The sequence below is a fragment of the Rhinolophus ferrumequinum genome, chromosome 13 (assembly GCF_004115265.2).
Source record: "Rhinolophus ferrumequinum isolate MPI-CBG mRhiFer1 chromosome 13, mRhiFer1_v1.p, whole genome shotgun sequence".
Taxonomy (NCBI): Eukaryota; Metazoa; Chordata; class Mammalia; order Chiroptera; family Rhinolophidae; genus Rhinolophus; species Rhinolophus ferrumequinum.
The window spans coordinates 44,549,189-44,564,877 of record NC_046296.1 but is presented as its reverse complement, the minus strand read 5'-3'; the positions used below and the strand labels follow the sequence as shown (position 1 = coordinate 44,564,877).

The 15,689-nt window shown below is 42.1% G+C and overlaps 1 protein-coding gene across 5 annotated transcripts in view; it reads right to left on the bottom strand.

Moving 5' to 3' along the window:
* The window catches only part of MAP4K3 (mitogen-activated protein kinase kinase kinase kinase 3), a 145,638-nt gene extending 141,029 nt beyond the window's left edge, over positions 1-4,609 (bottom strand). For all 5 annotated transcript variants that reach the window (XR_004424815.1, XM_033124664.1, XM_033124666.1 and 2 more), the window contains exon 1: positions 4,197-4,609. Coding sequence is in view for 4 of the 5 variants with exons in the window: in XM_033124664.1 (XP_032980555.1) it covers positions 4,197-4,292 (96 nt within the window). In the remaining variant the exon portion in view is untranslated. The remainder of the gene's footprint in view (positions 1-4,196) is intronic.
* Positions 4,610-15,689: the final 11,080 nt, after the last annotated feature.

The following is a 15,689-nucleotide window of genomic DNA, read 5'->3' as shown; positions in this document are numbered from 1 at the left end:
AAAAGACACATTAGAGCTGACTGTCTGGCTAGGTCTTATTTTTGGGGAAATATGGTAGTTAAGTAAGTTTGGAGTATGCTGGTTTTTTGACCACAGAACTTCTCATTCTCAGTCTTCAATATACTCACAGTATTTTTTTCCCTGGAGCATCCCAGCCACACAAGGAAAATGCCTACAAAGTCCAGTCTGGAAGTGAAAGATAATGCCAAGGCTTAAGTCTTATCAGTAAATTGTCAATCTTGGAGCTTTTGGCAAAAGTGGGATATGAGGAAAGGTACACACTTGAAAGAAGATGGAGTGTGTAAGATCAGCTGGAGGCTAGAGCTCGGGAGAAAGCACAAGGCTGGAGGCACAAGGCTGGTCTGTGGGCGGGTTCACACGGACCGGACCAGACGAAAGACAGGAGACCAGGTAAGATACTTCCTGAGAAACACAGTAAGACTGGTCCTTCAAAACATCCTTTGCCTTGCCCTAGCTCCAGCTTTTGTATCTTCTGCTGCTCTCTAGTAATAAATCTAGAAAAACAGCAGGACATGAACACTTTAAGGGTAGGAATAATACAAATTAAACTGGAAAGCTGCCTGGGAGAAGAGCACAATGCATGTGAAAATCTTATTAATATAGATAAATGTTGACAGTGTGATCTGGGGGAAAAAAAAATAAATAAATAACCGCCTAATTTCTCCAAAAATATGCTTTCAAATGACAAACCTATGGATCCTTCATTTTTTTCTATTTGGGGATCACTGACTTCTTTGAGAATGTAATGAATGCTATTAAGTCACCTCTCCAGAAAAACACACGTACATACAACATTAAGCCTATTAATTTCAGAGGACGTTATGGCCTTCCTGAGGACCAAACACAGAGCTCCCTCTAGTTGTTAACGCCTAGGTCCCTAGGTAACCCTTACTATAGATAGTTCATCTCACTGACAGTTAAAGCCTGCAGAGTTACAGGACATTTAAAAGTATGGTTTTTTTTTTTAAACTGTATTTTCATATACTTTAAGGCAATGCAGGGGAAATGCATATTTACATTTTTTGGTCTAGAAAAAATAAAACCTTATTTGTTAAATAAAATTCAAGTCACTTATTTAACATCATAAGCACAAGGGCAGATGATGGTAATACTTTCACAACAAAACAACCCTGAGAGGCTAAAACGATTTTACAAGGTTACATAGCTGATAAATTCCAGATCTTCCACATGCTTGTTCAGTGATTTTTTTTTTACTAAACCATGCCACCTTAAATATAATAAGCGCCATTATTACACTGCGTAAGACCAGTTTTCAAAGTAAAAATACCTTAAAAACACCAACCTTCTAAGACTATAATTAGGTCTCTTAAGTATTTCCTTAATCCAATCATTCCACTTTAGCACCTAAACCCTGATGTATTAAGATGCAAAGATACACTGGCTTTTAAAAACAAACCCTCTAATGCATTCACTCCTCTCTAATCAACATAATTGGTATAAATAAGAAAAATGTAAAACAGCAAAACAAATACAAAAAATGTTATCTTTATAGCATGACATGATTACAGACAAAAATACAAAGAGTTTCAACTGTGGGTTATTTAGCAAGCAGGATGTATGATGCCAAAAACCACATGGAGTTTTTCTGCTTTGGGCCACTGGTATTGGAAGAGTCTGGCTGGCAGGGATCAAGCATCTACTATCTGATGTCCGTTCCGTGGATGACGAAAACAACAGTGAGGCCTGGCGGCACAGCAGGAGTTAGGTATCCCAACTACTACTACTTAAAGATCCTCTATAACTCAGAGTGTGGCTACAACTAAAATGCTGAACTAAATGTATGCCTCAGTTTCTCCAGCGGAAACTCAGTAATACATTATCTGCCCATATCCTATCTTTACAGAAGCAGTACTGCCTCTTGGTTAAGAACGCAGTTTCTAAAGCTAATTGGTTTGAATTTTGGCTTTGCCACCTACCAACTTTTTAGTAAGTTACTGTAACCTCCCTGTGCCCCCGTTTCTTCAACTGCAAAATGGAGTTAACAACAGTATCTATTTCATAGGGCTGTTGCGAGGATTAAGTAAGTTAATACATGGAAAAATCTTAGAGTGTCTGGCAAGTAATAAGCACTCTACGAATGTTAGTTTTTATTATCATTATTTTAAACAGATGATAAGATTACTCAACTTATACATGTATTGCACATAAATGTCCTTAGGCAATTATAGGCCTTAATTTGTTTACTTTTTAATCATGTGGCTTAACTACCAGCTTTTCCCCCCTAAATATAGTAAATATTGGCCAATTATTCTTATTTACCATACACACTGCCACCTGAGACTTACACAGTAGCAAAGTTTTAGTTAACTTCATCTAAACACAACTAGACTCTTAACGAGTTGTAAACGATCTGGGTCCATTCACTTCAATTTTTATAATCACCCCCAACTCCAAAATGCAATAATGATTATTTTTACCTTAACTATTGCAATGGCTTCCTAACTGCTCTTCCCCTTCCAGTATCCACTCTGCACAATGCAGTAGGTACCGCACAGCTTTTAAAAATCCAATTCTAATCTCACTCCCCTACTTAAAACCCTGCAATGGCTCCTCATTGTCCTAAGAAGTCTGACCTCATTACAAGACCTAAGAGACCTGCGTGATCTAGGGTCATCCCTCTTCGGTTGCTCAAGCCATACTGTCATTCTGGTCATTCTTTCAAATACTCACCTCAGGCCTCAGAGCCTTCACAGATTATGATCTCTCCATCTGGCATAATCCCCTCTCCCCATTGCTTCTGACTCCGTAAAGAAGATCAGGTCCTCCCGTTACATGCTCTCATAACCCTAATCCTAATCCTCTCTTCTTTGCAGCACAAAATAAAACTGCAATACAGTAATTATTAAATAATTGCTTAACGTTGTTCTGGTCCAAAAAAAATATAAACTCCAAGTAAGACTTGGGAACATGTCTTTTACTGCTACGATCCACGTGCTTTGATGCACAGTACCTTATACATAGTAGTAGGTGTGCACGACACACCTGTCTATGTGGGAAAATTGGTAAGTGATGGTGAAAGGCCAAACATCCACAAACTACTAATGCAGAATATTGGCTGCACGGTATTAAATATCCAAGTTACCATATGCACTGCACTGGAATTAAAGTAAAAACCTATTGCTTAAACACGATGAGCAAAGTAAAGTTAAGGCTAAACTTTTCAAAGTCAAATTAAGTTTCTTTGTGCATCCTCAGGTGTTATGTGAAACAGGAGGAGTTCCACTTCAGTTACCAGTAAGAAGATACACAACTAAATCAAGACTGCTGCCACATTTGGCACTATCCTCCTCTCTTCTTGGCAGCCTCTGCGAGGCCAAGAGTTGAGCTGGCCAGGGAAGAGTGATTTATCTCCCACATTTAGAAGTGGTCCCTCTATAATAGGAATGCTGTACTACTCATGAGCTTTGAATTCTAACCTTGCCCAACCAGTACCTTTCCCAAGTATTCAATTCATTCAAAAAGAATGAATCCTATGTGTCACTGCAAAAAAACAAGTTTAATAAGGCATCAAAGTCCAGTTCGACTTGGAGAAAACAAAGTTGCTCTTTCCTTAAAAAAATAAAATAATAAGAATCATGCTCACTAGATCTCTTTTACAAAAGAAAGCCATGACTCCGAAAATTTAAAGAAACTGGTATGCGGATGCTAAGAGGCTGAAGGCTGAGGGGCTAGCTACGTCCGGAGGTTGCCTGCCAAGTGTAATAACTACCACAGGGCCTGGTGGGCAGCAGTTCTCAACCCACAGCGGATAATGCCAGGTCTGTCTGAAGCACGCAGGTCTGACATACGCCAAACCCCTGCTGTCTGGTTCGTCGCACTGACCCTGCCTATGCAACAAAAGCCCAGCCTCTCTCTGCTCCTCGAAGAGCAGAGCTGCCCGCTCGCGTTCAGCCCTTCCCGGGAAACGCGCGTCTAGGGAAGGGCTCAGGTAAGACCTTGGAGTCTCGAGGTTAAACGTTTGGCCCTTTGTTGGCTCCAAGGCATCGGAGCCCTGGGAGCCCGTTCCGCCTCCTCCCCCACAGCTCCCGGTAGCCAGCGTCTCCCGCGGAGAGACCGCGCGGACACCCAACGCCCAAGCTCCGGGGCGCCCCCGGCCCTCCCCGCCGCGGGTCCGGACCCCGCGGCCTCGGCTGCGCGCGGCCCCTCGCTTTCACCTTGTAGACGTCGCCGTAGGTGCCACTGCCGATGCGCTGAATCAGCTCGAAGTCCTCCTGCGGGTTCCGGCGGGACAGGTCGAAGCCGGGGTTCATGGCGGGCCCCGGGTGCCCCCCGCCTCCCTCCCGGGCAGGGGAGGGGGGGCGCTCAGGGGGCCACACGGAGAGTGGGAGCCGCGGCCGGCCCCCTGCTCCCCCGGCGGTCACAATCGCCCGGCTCCACGCTGCGGCCGCCGCCGCTCCCCTCACGCCGCCGCCGCTGCGGACGACGACGACCTAGCTAACCGTCCCCGCCCCCCTCCCGCAGCCCGCAGCTGGGCCGAAAACCCCGGTCACACCCACAGGGAGAGGAGAACGCTCGCAGCCCCTAGCTCGGCGTGAAACTCCAACATGGCTTCCGCCTTCGCCGCTCCTCCCCCTCCCCTTACTCCGGCTCCTCCACCCTCCTCCCCCCTTTCCAGGCTCCAGCCCGACTGCGCAGCCGCGATCCCGGAGGAAGCGCTCCCGGGCCTCGCGCGCGTCCGTCCCGTGCGCGCTCAGGCTCTGCGCGCCTGCGGGGCGGTAGCTGGAGGCCGGGCGATACCCCCAAGAGAATCACTGCAGCTTTCTCGGGCGCGAAGTCGCGCCCGACGGCAGCACCGCGGGAAGGACGGGCAGAAAGTAGCTCCTATGCGCTTCTGATTCCCAGGTTTTGACGGTGCCGGATCAGGTCCCACTCCTAAGCAAGTAGTATAGTTGTAGTTTGCAAGACGGCCACTGTCCCAAGCTGTTTTTTTAGAAGCAGCTGCATCTAGGACACAGCCGAGTACCAAAGCCCTTCTGGGATTGCGGGGGAACGGGATTCCCTGAGAAAAGTGAGCTGTGCTTGTTCCGACATTTGGGCTCTTGGAGTTAGCCTGCAAAAGAGGACTGGCCAGTAGGGCAGCCTGGGAGGCGTGTGAAGTGGGTAGACCTTGGGAACCTCGGGGGTAAAACCCTTTGAGCTGCCGACTACCAGCCAGCCGGTGTAGAGGGCGTGGGAGGCAGGCAGAAGACAGTACTGAGGCAGTGGTTGACCTTCTCACCAGACACGTTTGGATTATCAGAGACCCGGGCGGGGACTCTGCAAGCTGTCCAGCAACCTTGCAAAGGAGAGGTGGCAGAGGGTGGAGCATGGACAAGTTCCATTCCTGCACCTGAAACGTAAACACGTGATGATCCGGAAGCTCTTTAGTTTGCCTACCCAAAGCCCCACCCTACTTAAGACCCAGATTTTGAGCATTACATCCAATCTATGTGGACACTAGTGCCAACTGTTAATACCTGTCCAAGAAAACGTGGATATGGAGGGTTAATTTTCTGTTCTCCATAAATTGCCCACTAGGCATTTCCGAAAACTTGAATCAAGTAGATGATGGCCACTTGGGCAATACTACTTTGGAGTGTTGTTTCAGAAATGCTTTCCTAGGGTTAGCTCAGTTGGTTAGAGCATGGAGCTAGTAATAACACCAAGGTTGTGGGTTCTGTCCCCACATGGCGCACTGTGAGTTGTGCATTCCTTAAAAAACAAAAACAAAAAAAAAACACCCTCATTTAAAGAAATGCTTTCCTAATACCCTTAAGCACCACGCCATTCTGACCACTAATATTCCCTAGTGCCTGCTGGTGCCTGATAAACTAGATCTCATCAAACCTGTTAGGGATAAAATAAATATACGCACACAATAGTCAAGCAAACTATTTACGGTTAACTGCTTCATACATTAAGTCCTTTTGCTTACAGTAAGATTTCATATTTACTAAATTCCCAGAGAAGTTGTTTACTGAGTCCCTAGTGCCTGCTGGCGCCTGATAAACTAGATCTCATCAAACCTGTTAGGGATAAAAAAAATAAATATACTCAAACAATAGTCAAGCAAACTACTTACGGTTAACTGCTTCATACATTAAGTCCTTTTGCTTACAGTAAGATTGCATATTTACTAAATTCCCAGAAAAGTTGTTTACTGGGTATCTATTGACTCAGAGATGTTAGAACATGACTATTTCTTCACCTATAAGAGTAGCCTTTCAATTTCAAATTTTTAATTATTTTATAGCATCAGTATTATGAACATATTATTTAAATTGCTGCCCTATGAATACTTATCATTGGATTTCTTCTGGATGGATCTACCTTAAGGCTCTGGTATCTTGAGAATTAAATTCCTGACTGAATGTTATTCCCTGGCTAAGAATCCTGGATTTGCCCGTTTAAGGCACTTGCTGGGGGCCCAGAGTACAGGCCTTCCTTCTGCTTGTCCACATTTGGAGAATTGTTTAGCCTCTTTAAGACAAACATGAGGATAATTAGCCCAGAATTCAGATAAGCAGACCTAACAAACTATCCCAAACAGGAACCAGTTCTGCTTTCTTTTTCTGCCTTTTTAATGCCAGAATGCCAAAATTCTCAGGATTCTCAGGACTGAGTGCTGCACAAGAGCGTTCTAATGGTTTCACTGTTTTGTTTGCTAGGATTATCATCTGTGCAGATAACTTTGCAGTTGCATCACTAATAGACTTCTTTCAAAGGGAAAAGACATTTCAGTAGGGTTGGAACAGTCTTTCAAGTTTTGTTTGTTCCATTTTGGCAGGACCGAGCCAGCCCTCTTGAAAAGAGATAGATTTTCATGTAAGGGACTGATTTGCCATATAAATATATACATATGGCAAATGGTTTCAACATAAATAAAAGGGCTTGTGCAATTAACTGCTCACAAAGAATAAAATATTTTGTCCTTTTTGATATATACACACAGGAAACTCCAATGTCTTTTTTTTTTTTTTTAGCTTTTATTTATTTAAGTGGTTTTTTCAGGACCCATCAGCTCCAAGTCAACTAGTTGTTTCAATCTAGTTGTGGAGGGTGTACCTCACAGTAGCCCATGTGGGGTTGGAACTGGCAACCTTGTTGTTAAGAGCACAGCACTCTAACCACCTGAGCTAAGTGGCCTACCCTCCCCCCACGTCTTTTTTTTCTCTAACACTCCTTAACTTTGCTGCAAGTAACACTGATGATCACACTTTCTTTGAATCAGAGAAATAGCTTCCCTCTTCTATGATTAGATGCATCCTTAGAAATCATCTAATCTTTTTGATTCAAGAACTGCTTCTACAGCATCTCTCCTGGGTTTACTGCTTGACGGTAAATATAGCAGTTCCTCGAACTTAACTCTTATGTATACAATTAGCCTATGGTAAATTGGTGGAGGAAGTTAAGTGAGAATTTAATTTACCTTCACTGTAAGTGAGAAATTAACCTACCCTCAGTGAAAGGGAACTCCCTGCTTCCAAAGTAACAGGCTGGCCTCGTTATGAGATAGTGTTAGTGAATGATCATAATAACAATAATAGAAAATAGTAATATCTAACATACCAAGTCTTTACAAGTTGCCAAGAACTGAGTCAAATACTTTCCATGTATTATGTCACTTAATTCTCATAGCAACCTGATGACATAGGTATTATTATCTCCATTTTTCCAGGCACAGACAAATGAAGCTGCTCAAAGTAACAGAAAACTGAAATTTGAACAGAGGTAGTATGACATGAAGGCTAGACCCTAGCCAGTAGTGTATACTCTGCTTTACAGAACACTTTTTAAAATTTCTCTTACGCTAAGCCAAAATCTTCCTCCTAGTCATGCATTTAGAGTCAACAATTATTAGATTGTAGTGGTATAGAATACAGAAAAGAAAAGCCACAGTGCCTACCCTCGAGGAGTTTGCAGTCTCACAATACTGTGAGAAGCACAGAAGAGGTGCATTGGTGCAGACAGGAAGATACAGGAAAGATATTAAAGCTAAATCTGGAAGAATCATTGGAGTTAGCCAGACAAACAAAGGGGAGGTGCTACACTCCAGTCTGGTCCCTTAGCCCCAGCCCTTTAGTACCCACCCATGTAGTTAAGTAGCACACAGCAGGGAGCACATAAAGGCTAAGATGGGCAGTAGTAGTTGCCAGCATATCCAGACCATTCTTCTGTTAGCCTGTCTCTCACGGGTCTGTGACTTAGGGATTCCGTGGTGTTCACACCAGCTCTCTGTTTCATTCTCAGGACCTCTTGTCTAATAATAACCCACTGGATCCACTTTGGCTTATTGACCTCACAACCACCACTCACTTTCAACATAACCACTGCTCACATTTTCTGTACACCAACAGCTGTGGGAAAGGAATACTCAGCAAGCTCTAACTCAAAAGAGACTCACTACAACCAGGGCATCCACCAAGGGAGGAGAATCAGACCCAGACATGTATGTGAAACAACGTGGCAAAAGGTTCCAGGAGGTTATATAGCCTAACCTAGCACAGCTCTGAGCCATGCTACCTGAGTTTAAATCTTGTCTCTGTCTCCTTACTGAATGACCTTAGGAAATTATTTCAAACTGGGACTGTTATAAAGAGTCAAAAAGAAAATACGTGTAGTGCCTGACACCAGGAAACCCACGAAGTATTAATTACTATTATCTTGAATATATTTTAGAATGTTTTAAAAGGTAACAGTCGTGAGGATGAGGATGTAGATATGGTTTAGGAAGCAAATGCAATAATATATATGAGACCCTGAATTTAAGCTGGAGATGCTGAGGACGGAGAGAAGGAAAAGAATCCAGGAGATAATTGGAAAATGGAATTAACAGGTTTAGGGAAGTGAGGACGCAAGCAGAGACATGGGTAATATGCAGGCTTCTGACTTAGATAATTGGGAAGATCCCAAAAAGGTGATTGCATTTGCCATAATAAGGTTATTTGGGGGGAGGATTTTAGCACTGGATCAAAATAGACGATTCTCTTTTCTACCTGTTAAGTTTGATGTGTTCAACTAGAAATGTAAAATTAGTGATAAATATGTAGGATTGACACTTAGAAAAGAGTTCAGGACTAATTTTTAAATTTTAGGAGTCATAGTTCAGAAATATTTATTGAGCATGTATCATGTGCCAAACTAATTAGTTTCTGGCAGTGCAATAGGGCATGGTCCCTGAATTCAAGCTGGAGGTACAAGCAAGTTCTCAATAATTCCTTATAGTGAAATAAGAATGGGGTGCAGGGAAACAGAGCCAGGAGATCCTAGATGCTGCTCGAGCCTCTTTGTGAAACCAATACATATTTTTAAATTTTCTTTAAACCAATAGTTTTAAAAACATGTACTCAACATTTATTTACAGATGAGGTAGAACTCTGCATGGGGAGTAGGTGGAGATGGAAGTCCTGAAGTGTCAGCTCTCAGCTTCCACTGTGTTACTAGGAGCTATTCATCTCTGCTCCCGCATTTGCATACCTCTTAGCACAGGGTTTCTCAATAGAGGTGTCATTAGCATTTGGGGTAGGAGAATTCTTCCTTGTAGGGGACTATCCTCAGGCATTATAACCCCCCCCAGGCTGCTCCCACCCATACTGACATCAACAACAACAACAAAATGGCCACATATATTTCTGAATGTGCGGGGTTGGGCAGGGGGTGGGGGTGTGTGACTGGATTGAGAATGTTTGCCTGTCATATCTCTTTGGAGAACTATCACCCACACCAAACTGTTTATTATAGGATTCCTTTCTATTTCATGCAGTATGTACCCCAAGAGAAGTCTTGATATGTAAAACATTGTTCCTCTTACTACATTTCCGATATTTGGCACCCAAGTGATGTTTAACTGCCCTCTGTAGATTCACAACCATAATTCCACCTGCCCTTTTACAGGTAGTTCCTGGGATCACATAAGAGGGCACGGAATCTAGTCTTTGCAGATTATAGAAGTCTTCACAGAGGAAGGAACCTCTAAGCTGAGACGTAAAAGACAAGTAGAGAATTAGACAGGCAAGTAGGAACACTCCATACCATGGGTAGAAAAGTTACATTCAAAGAAATGAAAAGCATTCTCTTTGGGGTGAATAACAGATGTGGCTAGAGTGGTAAGCAGGGGTCCGTCCATGAAGGGGCACATAAATCATGTTACATAATTTAGATTTCTTACTGAGAACAAAAGGAGATATTGAGGGGTTTTCAGCACAGGAATAGCATGATCTTAACTTGTGCCTTAGATATATCCCATTAGCTGCATCATGAAGAATGAAAATAGAGGCTGATGGCAAGACTGGAAACGAGATGGGAGAATAGTTAGGAGACCCTTTCGGTAGGTAGTCCAAGAGAGAGAAAATAATGGCCTGAATTAACATATGGAGTTAGCATTAACATTCAATGATGGTAGAATTTGAAATTGTGAGTTGAGATGACACCTCATCGGGAAGATGTATGAAACAGGCAGAAAATGGTTTCCTAGAGAACCCCGACATTTGGAATGTGAGCAAAGGAGGCTAGGAAGGTGGCACACAGTATGGTATGTGGAAATGAAATGGTGTGGCAGCCACAGGAGTGCACCACTCAGGACGCCCCTCAAGGAAGCACTTGCTTTGAGGAGTGTAATGAATGGACAGCCTCCAGCCGTCATGTCTTTGGGATCCATCACAGCATTTATGCGGAGGTCCCATTCTCCTCAGATGCTCCCAGCCAGGGAGAGCATGGTCACCATTCCTGCTCGATGCAGTTTCCTCTAATGAGCAGGCTTTGCTCTGGGCTCCCCCTTGGCCTGACTGAGCCTTCTGGGAGAAGCCTTGCAAACTGAGGCGTTTCCTCCTCACTCCTCCCTTCTTTCTCTCCCATCACAGGCATGAAGACATGCATTGCAGTCTGAGAGTCTTCCCTCCCTTTCCCTGCTCCCTTTCCTCTTTATCCTTCACAGATGTGTCCACATACAGGAATCTTGGACTTCTAATTCAATTTCACCAGCTACTGACCTGGTATCAATGAAGCAAAGAAGAAGGGAATTTTAAGAAGAGTGTTATTAACAATGTTAAATGCCAAAGAGAGGTGACTGAGGAGGAGGGAGACAGAAAAGTGTCATTCGATTTGCCATTATGGAGTTTAGTGCTGACCTCTTGAAATTCATATTCCCTCTTCTGCTTGTGTCTCCTCCTAGTTATATTCTCCCAGATTCTCATACATTATGATCTTCATACATCTCATCTGGACCCCCTCCTCTGGACACTTTTGATAGTGTCTTTCTAAACTTTGGCACTAAGATTGAGCTCAGTATTCCAAATGCAGTCTGGTCAGTGTTCACTGTGGGAGGATTATAACTACCTATTATCTGAACACTATAATGTAGCCTAAACTTTGGTTCGATTTTTTATAGCTGTAACAAACTCAGGGCCACTGTACTGCCAGACTCAGGGTATGCCATTTATATTATAATCTATAATTATATAATCCTCAACTCCAACCTGGCCCCTGGGTCCTGATCAGGAAACATCTCCAAAAAAACATGTTTGAATCAGATTATCAGAGGGGTTCTTGAACCCCCATTGCCCTAAAATGTCAGGGACAAGATACCTGGTCTCAAATCCTGCTGCCAATTTCCTGGCCTGCCAACAGTTTATCAGACCAGATACTCTCTTCTCATCACCACACAGCTAGAACACTACCAACAAAACAGCGCAGAGTACCTCTACCTAATATTGCTACTAGCTGAGATCTTACAAAGACGAGTAAGACAAGAACCTAGAACGTTATCTAGAGAGACAAGAAGCTCCTAAGAAGCCATTTCAAGGGGGTGCTCTTTCGCCTGTACTCTTGGAATTTGATATCTTTTTAGACTCAAATAATCCTTGGTGCAAGCTGCATGAAAAATACACAAAATATCAAAGGATTGTAAGGAAATGCATGCTGAGAAAGAGACTGAGAGATGCTGAGATAATCTTATTGATGAAACTCCTGGTTGTATTTACCTGTTACCTGATAATAGATTATAGCATTTCCCTGGTTCCCTTTCATACAACATCCAGACTAAATTCCCCTTAGTTACCTTCAGTTAAAGAGGGCCAGACGGAGTTGGCCCAGAACGAATATGGTTGCATACACTGTTTCCAGAGTAGATTACTGCCCAGCGTGTTACCCTGCTGCCCTTTTCTTTAGAAGCTTTGTTTTAGTTACTCTTATCCCCTTAGGAAGACTCGAACCCGTGCTCCCTACAAAACCTGTAGTAAAGCAATCTACTCATAGATCTAGAAAGTTCATCTCTTTGGGGAAAAATAATCCACTCATTCAGTTTAAACCCGGATTGGAGTTTTTCTTCATCAAAACAGACAAAAAATAAAAGGTCAGTTAAATAAGTCAAATAATGTACCAGGAGGTTTTCATTATTCCTTCACACAGCTCAAGGTGGCTGTGAAGGTAACCCATTTCTTAAACTAACCCAGATCTCTGCCCCAAGAAGCAGATTCATTTGCTGGGTCTGAGCTCAGGGCAAAACCCATCTGGAACAAGGTGTGCTCCCTCTTGGTATTAGTGCCTTAAGCCTGAAATCTGATCATCTGGGTTACTTAAAGATACTTTAAAAACATGTATGTTTAAATAAGGACTCATCTGGTAGTATGAACTGTCCCAGTTGAACATCTGATACCATCAGAATAGTTTAAACATGTGTTAATGGAATAATTGTTCTCATCATAAGAGGAAAAACAGGAAGGAAACTCATAAAAATGCTTTGTATTTTATTTACCTCTCATTAAGCTCCTATATGAAATTTGTGAATAGCCCTTTCCAAGCATAAGTTTAGAGCTGTATACAGGCAGTCTCTCCCAAAGTCAAAACTATTAACTGGACACTAATATCTGAAAATGTCTGTATGACTTTTTAATGCCTAAAAGTATAACACTTATATTGATGATGCCAATATTTAGGGTTTATGTATCCTGTCACCTAACGAGAACAGTCTTCATTATTCCAGATAAACCCAAAACACCATGTCTGCAATTCTGAGTGCAGTCTGTTTTCTGCTAGGTGGTGCAAGTCTTTTAATTAGTCTCTGGCCCCATTCTTTTCCTCTTCTGATAATATCACACCTGGTCAATGCATTTCTAAAATTCCAGCAATAGAAATATGGAAGGGCTGGTGGGAGGCTAAATTTGGAATGCGTGTGAGGTCTCTTTTAGGCCTGTTGAGTTTGAGGAGATGAAAGGGCATTGAGGAGGAGCAATTGCAAGGATACTGACAGATTTAGAAAGTGCAAAAGGGGATTAGATCATGGTGTGTAAATATGAGTCATACAAATAAGGATGGTGGAATTGTGAAGTCTCTGAGAGTCTGAGCATGTAGAGCAATGTTAAGCAACCTTTTTTTCCCAAAGGTTTTTATTAAAAAATAGCTAACATACAATATTATATGAGTTTCAGGTGTACCTCATAGTTTTCAACAGTACACCCCTGGCCCTATACAGAGTTATTACCACGTTACTGATTGTATTCCCTGTGCTAAAGAAGTGATCACCATAAATCCAGCAATCATCTGACACCGTACCACACCATATTATTGACTATATTTCCTATACTGTATATTACATCCCCAAGACTTACTTGTTTCATATCTGGAACTGTGAACCTCTTATTCTTCTTTATCTTTTCCCTTCTTTTTAAATTTTTCAATTAGAGTTGCCATTCGATATTATTTTACATTATAATAGTTTCAGTTGTACAGCATAATGGTTAGACATTTATATAATTTAGGACGTGATCCCCCTGACTAGTCTAATAGTCACCCGGCACTATACATAATTATTACCATATCATTGACTATCTTCCCTGTACTTTACATCCCCATGACTATTTCGTAACTACGAATTTGTATTTCTTAATCCCTTCACCTTTTTCACCTTGACCCCAAGCCCCCTCCAATCTGTCACCCCAATATCTAGTACCAATATGACACCATACATAGTTATTACAATAGTATTAAGTATATTCCTTATGCTATACCCTACATCCCCATGACCACTGTGTAACAAAAAATTTGTACTTCTTAATCCCTTCTCCCTTTCACCCACCTCTAATCCCCCTCCCATGTGGCAACTGTCAAAATGTCCTAGGTATCTATGAGTTTTTTTCTGTTTCGTTTGTTTTATTTTCTTTAGATTCTACTTGTAACTGAAATCTACTTGTAACTGAAAACATTTGTCTTTTACTGTCTGACTTACTACACTCAGCACAATACCCTCTAGGTCCATCCATGTCGTCACAGATTGCAAGATTTCATGCTTTTTTATGGTTGAGTAATACTCCATTGTATGTATGTACCACCTCTTCTTTATCTATTCATCCATTCAGGGACACCCAGATTGGCTTCAGATTTTGGCTTATGTAAATAATGCTGCAATGGGTATAGGGATGGGCACGTCCCCTTGAAGTAGCATTTTGGGTTTGTTTGGATAAATACACAGAAGTGGGATTACTGGGTCCTTCTTTGTCTCCTGTTATAGTCTTTGGTTTAAAGTCTATTTTGTCGATATAAGTATTGCTACCCCAGCTTTTGTTTGTTTGTTTCCATTTTCATAAAATATCTTTTTCCATCCCTTTACTTTCAGTCTCTGTGTTCTTTTGATCTGAGTGAGTCTGTTGTAGGCAACATATGTAAGGGTCTTTTCTTATCCATTCAGCTCCCCTATCTTTTGGTTAGAGCATTTAATCCATTTGCATTGAAAATAATTGTTGATAGGTATGTAGATATTGCCATTTTATTATTCATATTTTTGGGTTTTGTTTTCATCTTAAAGAAGTCCCTCTAAGATTCCTTGTAATACTGGTTTGGTGGTGATGAAGTCCTTTAGCTTTTTCTTGTCTGGGGAGCTTTTATCTGTCCTTCAATTCTAAATGATAGTCTTGCTAGGTAAACTAATCTTGGTTATATGTCCAACTTTTCATTAGGTTGAATATTTTGTGCCAGTCCCTTCTGGCCTGCAAAGTTTCTCTTATTAGCTGATAGTCTTATGGGATTGCTCTTGTAGATAACTAACTGCTTTACTCTTGCTGTTTTTAAGATTTTCTCTTTGTCTTTAACCTTTGGCATTTTAACTATGGTGTGTCTTGGCGTTGGCCTGTTAGGGTTCATCTTGATTGGGACTCTCTGCACTTCCTGGGCTTGTATACTATTTTCTTCGTCAGGTTAGGGAATTTTTCTGTCATTATTTCTTCAAATAAATTTTCAAATCCTTGTCCTTTCTCTTCTCCTCTTGTACCCTATAATGTGAGTGTTCGTAACACTTGAGGTTGTCCCAGAGGCCCCTTAGACTCTCCTCAATTTTTTGGATTCTTTTTTCTTTTTGCTGTTCTAATTGGGTGTTTTCTGCTACCTTATCTTCTAAATCACTGATTTGATCCTCTGCGTCATCTAATCTACTTTTTGATTCCCTGTAACGTATTCTTCATTTCTATTATTGTATTCTTTATTTCTGACTGGTTGTTTTGTTTTCTATCTTCATTTTTATATTTCCTATCTTTTTGTTGAAGTTCTCCCTGAGATCATTGAGCATCCTTCAAACCAGCGTCAGGGTCTCTAATCACCAGGGCATGGCAAAGGGCTTTAGCGAGCTTGATGGAGACTCAGATAAGGCGGCCTCCTGCTTCGGCATGCCGGGAAGGGGGAGG